The sequence below is a fragment of the Arachis ipaensis genome, chromosome B10 (assembly GCF_000816755.2).
Source record: "Arachis ipaensis cultivar K30076 chromosome B10, Araip1.1, whole genome shotgun sequence".
Taxonomy (NCBI): Eukaryota; Viridiplantae; Streptophyta; class Magnoliopsida; order Fabales; family Fabaceae; genus Arachis; species Arachis ipaensis.
The window spans coordinates 7,225,253-7,239,201 of NC_029794.2; the positions used below are offsets into that span (position 1 = coordinate 7,225,253).

General features: G+C 35.0%; 1 protein-coding gene and 1 long non-coding RNA gene across 3 annotated transcripts; one reads left to right on the top strand and one right to left on the bottom strand.

Moving 5' to 3' along the window:
* LOC107624135 lies at positions 5,513-7,258 on the bottom strand. The gene is made up of 2 exons (XM_016326597.2): positions 7,129-7,258; positions 5,513-7,003 (listed from the first exon to the last, which is right to left on the bottom strand). Exon 2 carries the CDS (start codon positions 6,957-6,959, stop codon positions 6,081-6,083), a length of 879 nt encoding a protein of 292 aa, XP_016182083.1. The 5' UTR covers positions 6,960-7,003; positions 7,129-7,258; the 3' UTR covers positions 5,513-6,080.
* LOC107621667 lies at positions 8,625-10,488 on the top strand. Of its 2 annotated transcripts, XR_001615881.2 has the most exons (4): positions 8,625-9,074; positions 9,394-9,499; positions 9,596-9,719; positions 10,287-10,488. It is a non-coding gene; the product is annotated as an uncharacterized LOC107621667 (long non-coding RNA). The 2 variants fall into 2 exon arrangements; XR_001615882.2 differs by lacking the exon at positions 9,596-9,719.

A 13,949-nucleotide genomic window follows, 5' to 3' on the forward strand; every position in this document is an offset into this window, starting at 1 on the left:
CCCTTCGGCCCATGGCATAACAAGCACTTCCACCGCCATTCTCCGCATCTCACATTTTCATCTTTGATCCTCAATGATCATGCATTTTTCCCCTTGCTTCACTTCAAATTATACTAGGGTTGAGAATCTTACCACACCCAAGGTCCAAGGAGACAAGATTAACCTTCTCCTTCAAGAGAGTTGGGTCCTATAACATCAAAGAACCCAAAATCTCAACATTTTTGCTCATGAAACTCGAAATCAAGGGCTGGAATTTCGAACAGTAAAACGTAGCTTACCTCAAGATTAATTGTATGGGTTTTGTAGAGCTCTCCGCGGTGAACGCGTGACTGCAAACGGAGCGGCAATCGGAGCTCTAGATCAAAAGTTATGGTGGTTTGAAGATCAAGTGAGAGATAGAACTTGAGAGAGTGTTCTTCCCTTCCTCTCCACCATTTCAGCGTGTTTGAGTGTGTTGTAAGGAGAGAGAGTCCTGAAAACTAGGGTTTTGGTTTAGTTTAGTTGGGCCAAGGGCCCACTTTGGGTCCGGTTGGCCCGGTTTGGCCCGTTTGGTCCAATCTTGGTCCGATTTCTATAAAATTGGTACCGAAATTCTCGTCTCAATCTCCTCTATCACATTTAGCCATAAAAATAACATTTTTGGCTTTCTAGAATAAATTCTCAATGGGTTAATTAGCCGTTAATTAACCGGGTCTTACAGACAGCGGCGTGCTTACCAAACCCCCGCCCCATCCAAGATCAAAGAAGAGGAAGGTTGATTCAACTAATGTGGGTGCAACTCCGGGAGCAACTCCTACAAATCCAGCTCCAAGCACTGTGGAAACTGATGAAGAGGATGGCAAGGATGATCCCAATGAAGGTAACAGAAAACCTTCTAGACCTAGATCTTGGACTTAGGAACACTTTACAAAGGATCCTAAGTCTAAGTCATCACATCCTAGGGCTAAATGTAATTGGTGTGGTGCATCATATGCATGTGACTCTCATAGAAATGGTACAACTAATATGCGTTATCATTTGTTGAATCAATGTAAAAAATTTCCTAGGGACTCGGGTGACCCTAGTCAAACAATCCTTACCTTCCAACAAAAAAAAGAGGGTGAATGAGTATTTATTGCCGTTACTTTTGATGCTGATATGTGTAGAAAAGCCCTTGCTAGGATAATAATTGTTGATGAGCTACCATTCAAGTTTGTTGAGGGGGAGGGATTCAGATTCTATATGAGTATTGTGCAACCTAGATTTTCACTTCCGGGAAGGATTACTGTTGCTAAGGATTGTTGGAATCTTTATATTAGTGAGAAGAATAGGTTGAAAACTGTGTTCAAACAACCAAATCAATCTGTTTGTTTAACTTCTGATTGTTGGACTTCTGTGCAAAATTGAGAGATGTCTTTTGGGGTGGGGAATTTCTAGAGTGTTCACAATTACTGTTGATAATGCTAGTTCTAATAATACTGCAATATCTTATCTAAGAACTAGAATGGAGGATTGGAATTTACATCCTTTGAAAGGAAAGCATTTGCATGATAGGTGTTGTGCACATATTCTTAATCTTGTTGTTAATGATGGATTGAAAGAGATGCATGAATCTATTAGCAAGATAAGAAATGCTATTAGATATGTGCGTGCTTCCCCTAGTTGCATGAATAGGTTCAAAAATTTCATTAAGGAAGCTAGGATACAAGACAAGTGTACTGTTCAACTTGATGTTCCCACTAGATGGAACTCTACATACACCATGCTTGAAAGTGGTTTGAAGTTTCAAAAGGCATTCAAGAGGCTAGGGGAGAGAGATACAGAATATGCTCTAATGCAAGGTGGGATTCCGAGGAATATTGATTGGGACAATGCAAAACACTTTATGGAATTCTTGAAAAATTTTCATGATGTTACAAAGAGTGTGTCTGGTAGTTTGCTTGTGACTTCTCAATATTTTCATGAGTTTTGTAAGATCTTGCGAGTATTCAAGGCTTCTTGTGGTAGTCGAGATCCATTACTTGGGAGTATGGCTGAGAGGATGAAGCTTAAGTATGACAAGTATTGGGGTAACATAAAAAATATCAATATGATGATTTTTATTGTTGTGGTTCTTGATTCTAGATACAAGTTGAAGTTTGTGAACTTTATCTTTGAAAAGCTATATGATAAGGATGATGCTGATTTTTTGGGTGCAAAAGTGAAAGAGACCTTCTCCAAGATGTTTGAATGCTATGTGAATGCAAATAATGGGGGTAGATCTTTTACTTCAGCAACAATGGAAGGTGCATCAGATGTGGGAGTACCTGATGGCGACATGGCTGGTGATTTTTTCAAGGAGGTGCATTTTCATGAGATCGTCAACAAGAATGAGGTGGATTTGTATTTGATGGATGGTTTAGAGAAGTCTCATGATCAAAATACTTTTGACATATTGAATTGGTGGAAGGTAAATTCTAGCAAGTATCCTATCTTATCCCAAATAGCTAGAGATATCTTAGCAATGCCGGTCTCGACTGTTGCTTCATAATCCGCTTTTAGCACTGGTGGAAGAGTGCTTAACAACTATAGGAGTTCTTTAACTCCAAAGACAGTTGAGGCATTGATATGCACACAAAATTGGCTTCGTGCTTCTCCAATGACAACTGATTTTGAGGAGCTTATTGAAGAGTTTGAGAAACTTGAATTAGGTATGCAAAAAAGAAATTTATAGTTCTTTTTATGGTTTATGTTTATAATTTATAATCTATATTATGTTTATAATCTATATTGATTTTTTTGTTTTATTTTTGTAGAAATTGCACCAACCGGAGAAGATGATGATGAGTCTGGTGTGGATTCAGATTAAGCATGGTGGCTGTTTGGTTTTTATTTGTTATAAAATGACTGTTTCGGTTTAAAGTGTGTTTATTTTTGTTGTTTTGCTAGACATTTTTAGTTGTCTTTGTTTTATGTTTAATTAAGTTGAATTTATATTTAATTTGGATGTGATATACTCTTGTTATTCTAGTTTATTGAAGGTTTTAAACTTTATTTTATGATAATTTAAATTCTGATCATTTGGTGCAAAAAATCAAAAAAATTGATCGAACCAAACTGTTGTTGGTTCGGTTCAGTTCGATTCGGTTCGGTTGACCAAACAATAGCCAATCGAATGGATAGTATTATTATAAGACCGATTAGGTTGGTTCAGTTAGTTTTCGGTCTAAAACCAAACCAAACCGAACCGATTACACCCTTACAGAGTAATATATTATCATATATGAATTAGACGTGTAAAAAATTTCTTTCACCATATAAATTTTAATCTATATGCATGCATGTATCATTTTATTTTTAGAAATGATTATCTTCGAAAGAATATAGACTAATAGAAACCCTCCACAGCAAAATTGACCACATTAGCTTATTTTGTTTAATAGTGGCTATAAAAATTTGAATTAGATAAATCTCCAACCATTTATAAACTTGGTTTGAATTTAATTTCCAACTTCATTCTTATTTATTGCTTTTTTAATCTAATCAATAATGTAATCAATTGATAACGATAACATTACAAGTATGATTCAAGTCTAATTTTTAAAATGAATTTTTTTCAAACGAGTCATTCTAACTTTATGCGAAATTTCAAATTATTTCTTTTCTTTATTCATACGTTATTGGAAATGGCTCAAAAATAATATGTGCGAACTTGATAAGAATTTTTATCAAAGAATAGAGAATTAGATAAAAAAATTAGAGAGAATCGAAAAGAAATCTCTAAGATTAAGACTAAAAAAGAAAGTAGAGTTCATACGTGGTTAAAAATGGCTCAGAAATAATATACACGAAGTATAAATTCAATTAATTATTTAAAATGCATTATGTATTTTGAAATAAAAAACCCCGAGAGTTGATCATTCATAAATTAACATGAATAAGAATATCAAAATGTAAACTTTTTTTCTTAGTAAATTAATTTTAAAGTAATAATTTAAAATGTTGAATTTAAAGAAAAAAAAACTATGATTTTACTAAAGAAATGAGAAGAGAATAGCGTACTAGATCGAAACACAAATCCCTCCAGCAACGCCGCCTCTGACAGTTTTGACTTTTGAAACTGCGAGTGACGCTAATCTTAATAGCGTAAATTTTAGAAATTTTTTACTAGGCAACCATGGAAAGAATCTTAGAAATTTTTACTTACGCCATTAAATTTCTGAAAGCAATTTAAAAATTTGATATACTATGTAGACCCTAAAAGTGTTATATAAAATAGAGAAAAATATCGTTTTTGTCTTTAAAGTTCCTAATATTTTAAAATTGACTCAATATTATTCTGCGATTAGAAATCTGTTAACGGAATTGACAGTGGGATAAAATTGAGACGATTTTAAAACGTTAGGGAATTAAATAGGATAAACGTTGGGGATAAAAACGATATATAGAAATAAATTTTAATTTTATCCTTCACCTATATCAATTTTTTACGATATATAGTTATTCAATTATTTATTCAATTATTTTTTAATTATATTTGAGTAAATTACACTTAATCACAATACTTTGATTCTAAATAAATTTATTTTTTTTATAATTTTACTCTTAAAGATTTTTACTCATCATTTTTGTAAAATGATTAGAATCACATTACAAACATTTCTAAGAGTAAAATTATAAAAAAAATAAATTTCTTTAGAATAAAATTAATGTGATTAAGTGTAATTTACTTAGATGTGATTAAAAAATAATTGAATAACTATGTACGATAAAAAATTAATATTATTAAAGGATAAAATAAAAATTGATTTATATGTATCGTTTTTGTCCATAACGTATTCGTCCTATTTAAGTCCCTAACATTTTAAAATCGTCTCAATTTTGTGCCGCCAATTCTGTTAACAGATTCCTAACGACAGGACAACATTGAGTCAATTTTAAAACGTTAGGGACTTAGATAGGACGATTCAAACATTAGAGACAACTTTAAAACCTACCCCAAACGTTGGAACAAAATCAATACTTTATCCTATAAAATATTTGTAGACAAGAATTTACTTGCCCAAACTAGCGGGTATGGTATACCCAAACAAGGTGAATCAACTTAAGTTTTTCACTAAGCGAATTCGGTACATCACCAAACTTCACAACAATTGTTTTTACTTTTGATCTAGTAACATTCAATTGACGAAATTAACTCAATAAATCCGTGCACGCAACAATGCTAATAAATTTTGTAAAGTAAATATATTTCCCAAGTTCTAAATTGAAATCTAGAAGGTTCCACATATGCGAATACATAGATGTTAACTGAAAATGAAAGAGAGACATGATAACTTGATGAGTTTCAATGCTACCTTATCTTGAAATCAAATCATAACAACCAATCAAGGGCATGGTAGAAAAGTAAAATCTAGAATTTATCCAAAATCCCAGAAAAAACAATGACTTGTTAATTCAAGTAGGGTCATCACTTATTTATGTTAACAACATACTACATAGAATGAAACCATGATATCTCAAAAAGCATAAGCAAGATGTCATCACTTATTTCTGTCGTCACTTCTTCGAAATTCACTAAGACAAGTGAATGCCAACAGCAATAGTGCAAATATTTCAAAAAGCATAGATGATTTTAAGCTAAAGAGAATATAGACACAATTCAAGTAAGATCATAATCCTCAAAGACATTAATATTTAATTCATTGTTCATTCATAGTCCTATTAAAAACGACGATAAAAAGCCACAGGAAATAACAAGAAAAGTTACTATATTACTGTGTGCTATGGTGAAATCTTCGACCCTTAGTAGGTGGCCAAACAAAGGCGTGGCACATATAATTAGCAGGGTTCCAGTTCTTCATGATGTAGACACACTTCCTATGGACAGTCACTTTTAAGAAATCTCACTCCATGGGAGGAGCCCCACTGTCAAGTTGTAATGCTGCAAAGTCCTCCAACAGGGACAGAGTGAAAACTGAGAAGCAGACGCCAATGATTCGGATCCTGAATCCAATAGTTCAGAATCCGATAGTTCAGCAGAGAGTATTGCACACACCTTCCCGTTGCCAAGGTCAACAAGATTGACTATGGCCCTATCTGTCATCCAAGGTTGGAAACCCTCAAAAAAACACATCAAGGTATTGATATAATGCGACGCGGCCATTCTGGTGGTTAACCAAAATGGCAAACACCTTCTCCAAAGGTGTGTTAAGAGGAGGTCCATCCACATACTTATCATGGGTAAGGCAAACGGCGTAGTTGCTGCCGAGATCCAGAAGGGGCACAGAAATTTGTGGGGGATAAATAGCACGACAGGAACGATTGTACCTATCATTTATGAATTTCGAAAGATTGTTATCAGAGTCGGGCTCAACCGTCCAAGTCTCTTTTATGGGGTCAAAGTGGGCCAAATAGGAGTCTGTCCCCCTCCCCGTGAACCATGAAAGAAAGACGGTGTTGTGGAGGACGAACATGGCAAAGTTGGTACCTCGCTGACAGTAGTCCGGAGGAGGGTTTAACTGTTTCCAAACTCTAGAATCAGGGCAAAGAACGTAAAATCCAGAATCTATGACCAGTGGATTTATATAGAAGTAAACATCGCCTGAGCCTGGGGTGTTTGCGATGGATGACCGGAAAAGAGGGGCGGGTACACCATCCAGTGATTCCGCAAGCTCAATTCTGCGCTCCTCAAATTTGAATTCGTAGATTCGCCAGCAGCCGGGTTTCCTTCCGAGATTTAGAGGCGGTGAGCTGGACACCGCCATATAGATCTTGGAGTCGAACTCGAAAGGACACAAATCAGTCTCTGGAAGTTGCAAAGAGAACTCGATCTTTGGTGGTGGAAACAAACAAGTCCAATCTTTGACATCATCTTGTTTCTTTAAATTGCTTAGTTTGATCACGAACAACTCTTCATAAGTAACAAGGCAAAGGCACGCTTCCTCCGCCATTTCAACCTGCTCCGTTTTTCGTTTTTCAGCAGCATCCAATTCCGTCATCACTCTCTCTGATCGAACAATGAGATCACCACTGTGCGGTGGTGCTGCGGCAGCAAAAAGCTAGAATTAGGGTAAAGTACTGGAGAGTTAAAGGAAAAAGAAAGAAGGGGCTGTTGGCGAGCCACTAGGGTTTCGAATATCAACTTATTCTCTCTATATATACACATACCAGCACCAGAAGATTCGAGCACTGCACAGGTTGAAGATATCTGATGGCCAAACCACTTTATTAGACGCAAATTTCACGGAAGATTATATTATGGTTTTGAAATTGCACAGACTATACACTTATCCTAAATCCTAATGCTTTATTTTTAAACAAACTATAAGAATATATATCATAAAAAACATTCCTAAAAAATAACATTCATAAATTTATAATAACAAAAAATATTAAACGATAATACATAATTTAAATGAAACACGTAAAAATTGTTCAAATGAAAAAAATCATAATGCATTTTATTTATATATATACACATGAAAATTATTGTCGTAATGCTTCATTTTTAAACAAAATATAAATTGATGAATGTTACTTTTATATAAGAATGTTAATTATTCATAGTAATGTGTTTTATATTTTGTTTTATTTTTATTCAATAAAATTTGATGTGTTAGGTTTTTGGTTATTAATTGGATAAATAAACACTTAAATTGATTCTTAAAGAATTGCTCGGATGCTTTGGTTTTTAACAAATTTAAAATTTTTATTTTTTTAAAAGTCTTCGTGAATTACTTCCATGGAACATATTGACCTTCCGTCGTTTATTTGAAAAAAAATCTAATTTTAAAGTATCATTTTTGGAAACTTAATTACCTTATAATAAAATTTATTAAGAATTTATTTGTCCAATAAGTATATTAAAAATTTAATTGAGAACAATAGAAAAATAATCTGTTTGGTGAGAGTAATTTTTAAAAGCTTCTAGAGAACAACAATTTATTAAAAACTAATTTATCCGATCTAAAATTTTTGGTGTTTACTTTATGCATATAAATTATGTCAAGGTTATTGAGTATTTTTATTTTTGTGCATAGATCGTTAGATTATTGATTTTATGTACAATTTTGTAAATTCATTACCCTTTTCACTATTTATGTGTTAAAGAATAATATTAAATTTATAAGAAAATAGAGGTAGATCACCGTAATTTATGTATTTTTTTGTTGGAAAAATTAAAATTTAATAAGAATCTGTCTAACAGCGGAAGCACAAAAAATAATTTTCTCACAACTTATGCGATTAAATAGGCAATACTAAAGATACTACAAGCAACAAATATAATGGTAGAAATTAAATAATCAAACACCAGAATTTTATCGTGGGAAAACTCCAAAAAGAGGGACAAAAAATCCACGGGACCTAGTTCAGTAAAATCTTTCACTATTAAAATAATGGATACACAAATAGTCTTTCTAATAACACTAGTGCATAACCAAGGTTCTGAAAACCGGACCGAACCGACCGATTGAACCGATCCGACCGAAAACCAACAATATAAACGGTTTGGTTCTTTACTTAAAACCGCTTATCATAGAACCGGAAGCGAACCGCCAAATCGGCCAAAAATCGGCCGGTTCGACCGAATCGGTAACCGTCCGGTTTTCCAGAAACGACGCTGTTTCAGTTACAAGAACGCGTTGCTCTGTGCTGTGCGCCCCATTTCGTTCCTAACTTTCCTTCCTTCATTCTCCTCAATTCAAAGAAAGAAAACCCTAGCTAGCCTCCACAGTCGCCGAATGGAGTGAGTGACCATTGCCGCCGTCCGTGGTTGTCCGAGGCTTCTCTCTTCGTCTTGTCCTCAACCCCCTGTTCACACTTCGGTCTTTTCTTCCTCACTCGGCATCCATCCTCCATCGTCTTCATCCTGCGCGCTGTCCTCTCGTCGCCGTTTCGTTTCTAACAAAAATAAAAAACAAAGCTTCGGTAGCGCTGAGATCCCCTTGCCCCTTTCTCTCCTTCTTCACTCTCCAGAACTCAACTCAACCTCAAGTCCTCTCAACCAAAGAAAAAGTTCAAAACCCTAGCCTCAGCTGCTGTTCGTTTGTCCGTCGAGCCACTGCCTCCGTCTGTTCGTCAAGCCCCGGAGCCCAGATCCCCAAACTTCAAAGGTCAGTTCACTGCTCACTTCTTCTGCATTTTTTTATGTCCTGTTCAATGATTATTTGATTACTGATGAGCTCTGGTTCTGCTATGTTCCTGTTTTGTGTGTTGTGATTTTGCTGATTATTGAAGGTCTTGTGATAATTGATTATTTGATTACTGCATTATCGTCTTTTTGCACCTTTGTTGCCAATTCATATGTAGATGTTAATGGTTTGACATTCAACAGGATTTAAGATAGTTTTTGTTATTATTTTTGTTTATTTTTTAATTTTTTTTATGGTGAATTGATATTAAATTGGCTTTTTTGTGTCTTTTTCTTTATAGATGCTTACCTGGGTATCCCTTCAAGTGTTCGAAGCTATAGATTACTCCTGAGAATGGCTTATCCGAGAGTGATACTGATAAACTATTGTCACTCCTCCATGATCAGGTATGATCCAAGTTTATACCTCAGTATATGTCTCTACTCGTACACTTCAATATTGTTGTTGAATTGTTGACCTTTGGTGCATTTATTGTGCTGTAGGTAGTGTTGTAGTAATATTTATGGCTAGGATGAAGTATTGGTTAGCAATAAAATGCTTTGATGTTTTTGGTTCCTTGGTGTCCAAGTTGGTAGAAAGGGAGCCACATGGTGGAAGAAGTATCAAGTATGTATTATTGAATTAAAAGATTTTTAAAAGCATGATTTGTACATTATCTAAATAAAATTGAGGTAGAATTCAATATTGAGGTAGTTGAGACCTGAATGGCAGGAACAAGTTACTAAACCAAGCATATTTCTATGTGATCTTATTTTGAATTCTTCATGTGTTCCTCTTTTAATTCTTTGAATGTAACTACTGGTCTTTTTTGGTACCCAAGAGTTTACTAGACACATTTCAGGAGTTTACTAGACATAGTTCAGTTTAATTCTTTCCTCACTTCATTTCATGTAATCATATATTCATGTTGTTTTTTCTTTTTCATAATTAGTTGCTCTTTTTATTTGCATAGCTGTTATGATATAGTTTGTTTATTGAAGCTTTAGTTTTTAGGGTAACTCATGGTCTAGTTATAATTAAATTAAAAATGTATGGTTTTTGAAGTAGGGAAATACAATTTCAAGTTTCTAGCACAAAATAAAAAATAGATAAAAACTAAAATTGAAGCCTTTCTCTTAATTGATGTATTTTTATTTCTTGTTTATTCTGAATTTTGGTTACAATTTGATCTAGTTGGAGGCAAGGAAGCAACTTTCAACTCAGCGAGGCTATCTTCGCTTTCGACCGTAAATGAAGAAGGAGAAGCATCTCAGAGAAGCTTTCTAACAGCATTTAGTTGTTTGTCATCAAAATTAGAAACCTTGGACAATGATTCTTTAGAGTGTTTTTATACCTTTATTTATAATTATATTTTAGAATGTTTATTTATAATTTATTTATTATTTTATTATAAAACAGTTTTTCCGGTTGGATCATGGTTGAACCAGTTGAACTAGTAAACCAATGAACCAGTAACAAAAACGGTTTAATGACCGATCCGGTTTTCAAAACCTTGAGTGCATCTCAACAATCAACAAAATACATTATCAAAACGGATGGAATCAACATAAACCCTCCACAAAAGTGGGTATCTCAAATTAGATAAAAGAAAAGGTAATACAACTAGCAAGTTATATCCTAATATTTATCTCTACACCAGGAATAACATACTAAAATTTCATAAGAAATTGAGCAAGTTTACTGGTTCAATCAGAGCATATTGTAACTTCCCTTTTTCCCTCTTTTTCTTCTTCTCCTTCGTCGATGAAAACTCTCCTCTCTCTCTTTCACGGTTTCTTTTGTTTCTGTTTCAAAAAAAAATGAGAGACTTAACACTCTCTGTCTCTCTCTCCATGGCCTAAAAGCCACTTCCTTTTATTTTTTTGTTTTTAATTTGTGGGTCCCACTTAGTTGGAGACCCACCAACAAATCTCCCCTCACCAACTCAAGTGGGGATAAATTGCTCTACCAAGCCCGCCTTCTTTTTGCAGAAATCAAACTTCACTGTAGGTAAATTCTTAGTCATCATATCTGAACCATTATCATCAGTATGGATCTTCTCAAGTGCATATGACTTCATCTAAAGCGCTTGACGTATCCAATGATACCTCACCTCTATGTGCTTCGATTTGGAATAAAACGTTGGATTCTTGTTGAGATGGATATCACTCTAACTGTCACAAAATAATACAAATTTCTCTTGATTGATGCCTAACTCTTGTAGAAATTTCTTCATCCACAAGAGTTCTTTAGAAGCTTCAACAACAGCAATGTATTCGGCTTCTGTAGTAGACAAAACAACACATTTCTGAAGTCGAGATTGTCACGACATAGCTCCCCCTGCAAAAGTCATCATATAACCAAAAGTAAACTTTCTTGAATCAAGATCCCCAGCCATATCCGCATCTGTGTAACCATCCAACACAGGTTGGACACTTCCAAAGCATAAACAAACTCTAGAAGTACCATTAAGGTATCTGAGAATCCACTTCACTGCTTGCCAGTGTTCGTTGCCAGGATTAGAGAGAAATCGACTAGCAACTCCAACGGCATGAGCAATATCCGCCATGGTTTAAACCATAGCATACATCAATCTGCCAACTGCAGATGCATATGGAATCTTCTTCATTTCTACTTTCTCTTTCTCCTTATAGGACATTGTCACGAACTCAGCTTGAAATGACTAGCAAGCGGAGTACTAACAGGTTTGAAGTTACTCATGCTAAACCTCTCTAAAACCTTCTCAATATACTTCTGCTGTGATAACCACAGTTTTCCATTTTTTCTATCATGAGTGATATTCATGCTAAGGATTTTCTTTGCAGGATCCAAATCCTTCATAGCAAAGGATCTGTTCAAGTCTTTCTTAAGACTTTCAATCTTCTTAGTGTCATAACCAACAATCAACATGTCATCAACATAAAGCAAGAGAATTATAAAATCACTATCAGAAAATTTCTTAACATATACACAATGATCAGAAGAAGTTTTACTATACCCATGACCTTCCATGAAAGAATCAAACTTTGTGTACCATTGTCTTGGCACTTGCTTCAGCCCATATAAGCTCTTCTTCAACTTGTATATAAGATGCTCCTTTCCTTTAACCTCGAAACCCTCTGGTTGCTCCATATAAATTTCTTTATCTATGTTACCATGAAGGAATACAGTCTTTACATTAAGCTGCTCAACCTCTAAATTCAGGCTAGCCGCCAATCCAAGCACAACTCGAATAGAGGACATTTTCACAACTGGAGAAAAAATCTCCTCAAAATCAATACCTTTCTTTTACTCAAAGCCTTTCACAACCAATCGAGCTTTATACCTTGGCCGTGAGATATTTTCATCCGCTTTCAATTTAAACACCCATTTATTCTTGAATGCTCTCTTACCCTTCAGTAGCACCACCAATTCAAACATATGATTCTCATGCAAGGATTTAATTTCTTCTTACATGGCCTTCAACTAATCTTCCTTATACTCATCAGACATAGCTTCCTGGTAGCTCTCTGGCTCTCCAGTCTTAATGTTCATCATATACTCATGAGGAGAGTATTTCTAGTAGATCTTCTCAATTCAGGTTCAACTGGTGGTTCAAGTGGAACTTCAACATCTAGTGAAACATTTGCATTTAGTACCTCAGGTTGAGGTGTAGGTTCATCATGTAAATCATCACCATCATTATCAACTTGTACATCTCTTCCATCAATAGGAGGTCTAGTGGAAGGACGAGGTTCATCATCAGCAGAAGTCTAATAGTTATTGTTGGCTTATCTGTCTTCTCAAGGTCTTCAATAGTTTGGTCTTCAAGAAAAATCACATCTTGGTTTCTAATTATTTTCTTGCTCACCGGATCCCATAATCTATAACCAATGTCTTTGTGACCATAACTCATGAAGATATACTGCTTTGACTTTCCATTAGGTTTGGACCTTTCATCTCTTGGAATATGAACAAAAGTCCTGCAGCTGAACACTCGCAAGTGACTATAGGAGACATCTTTCCCTCTCCAAACTTTCTTTGGAACATCACCATTTAGTAGAACTGAATGAGAAAGGTTGATCAAATCTACTGCAGTCCTCATTGCTTCATCTCAAAAGGATTTAGGAAACTTTGCATGAGAGAGCATACACCTGACTCTATTATTGATAGTGCGATTCATTCTCTCTACAACTCCATTATGTTGAGGAGTCTTAGGAACCGTCTTCTCAAGCTTGATCCGATGTCCTTTACAATACTCTTCAAATGGACCCATGTATTCACCACCATTATCTGCTCAAACACATTTCAGTTTTCTTCTTGTTTCTCTTTCAACACTTGCATGAAAGTGTTTGAAGATATCGAGCACCTGGTCTTTAGATTTCAAATCAAAAGCCTACACTTTTCAAGAATAATTATCAATAAAAGTAACAAAATATGATGCACCACCTAGTGTCTTAGCATCCATAGTGTAAACATCAGTGTGAACTAAATCTAGAACATGTGATCTCCTATGAGGTCCAGAACTATGAAATGATACTTTAGCATGTTTTCCAACAAAACAATGAGTACAAGTATTTAAAGTTATACCTTTCACTGGAAGTGAATGCTTCTTGGCTAAAATGCTTAGTCCTTTCTTGCTCAAGTGACCAAGACGTATATGCCACAAATCAGAAGAGGAATCATCAGCTACATTCACCTCTTCTTTGCATAACTTTACTTGCAATTGGTAGAGAGTAGTGAGACTATTGTCTTCTTTAGCAACAATGAGAGCCCCTTTGGTAATCTTGCATTTTTCACTACCAAATGAAGCGCAATACCCCTCTTGATCCAATGCCTTTACTGAAAAAAGATTGAACTGCATATCTGGCGCATGTC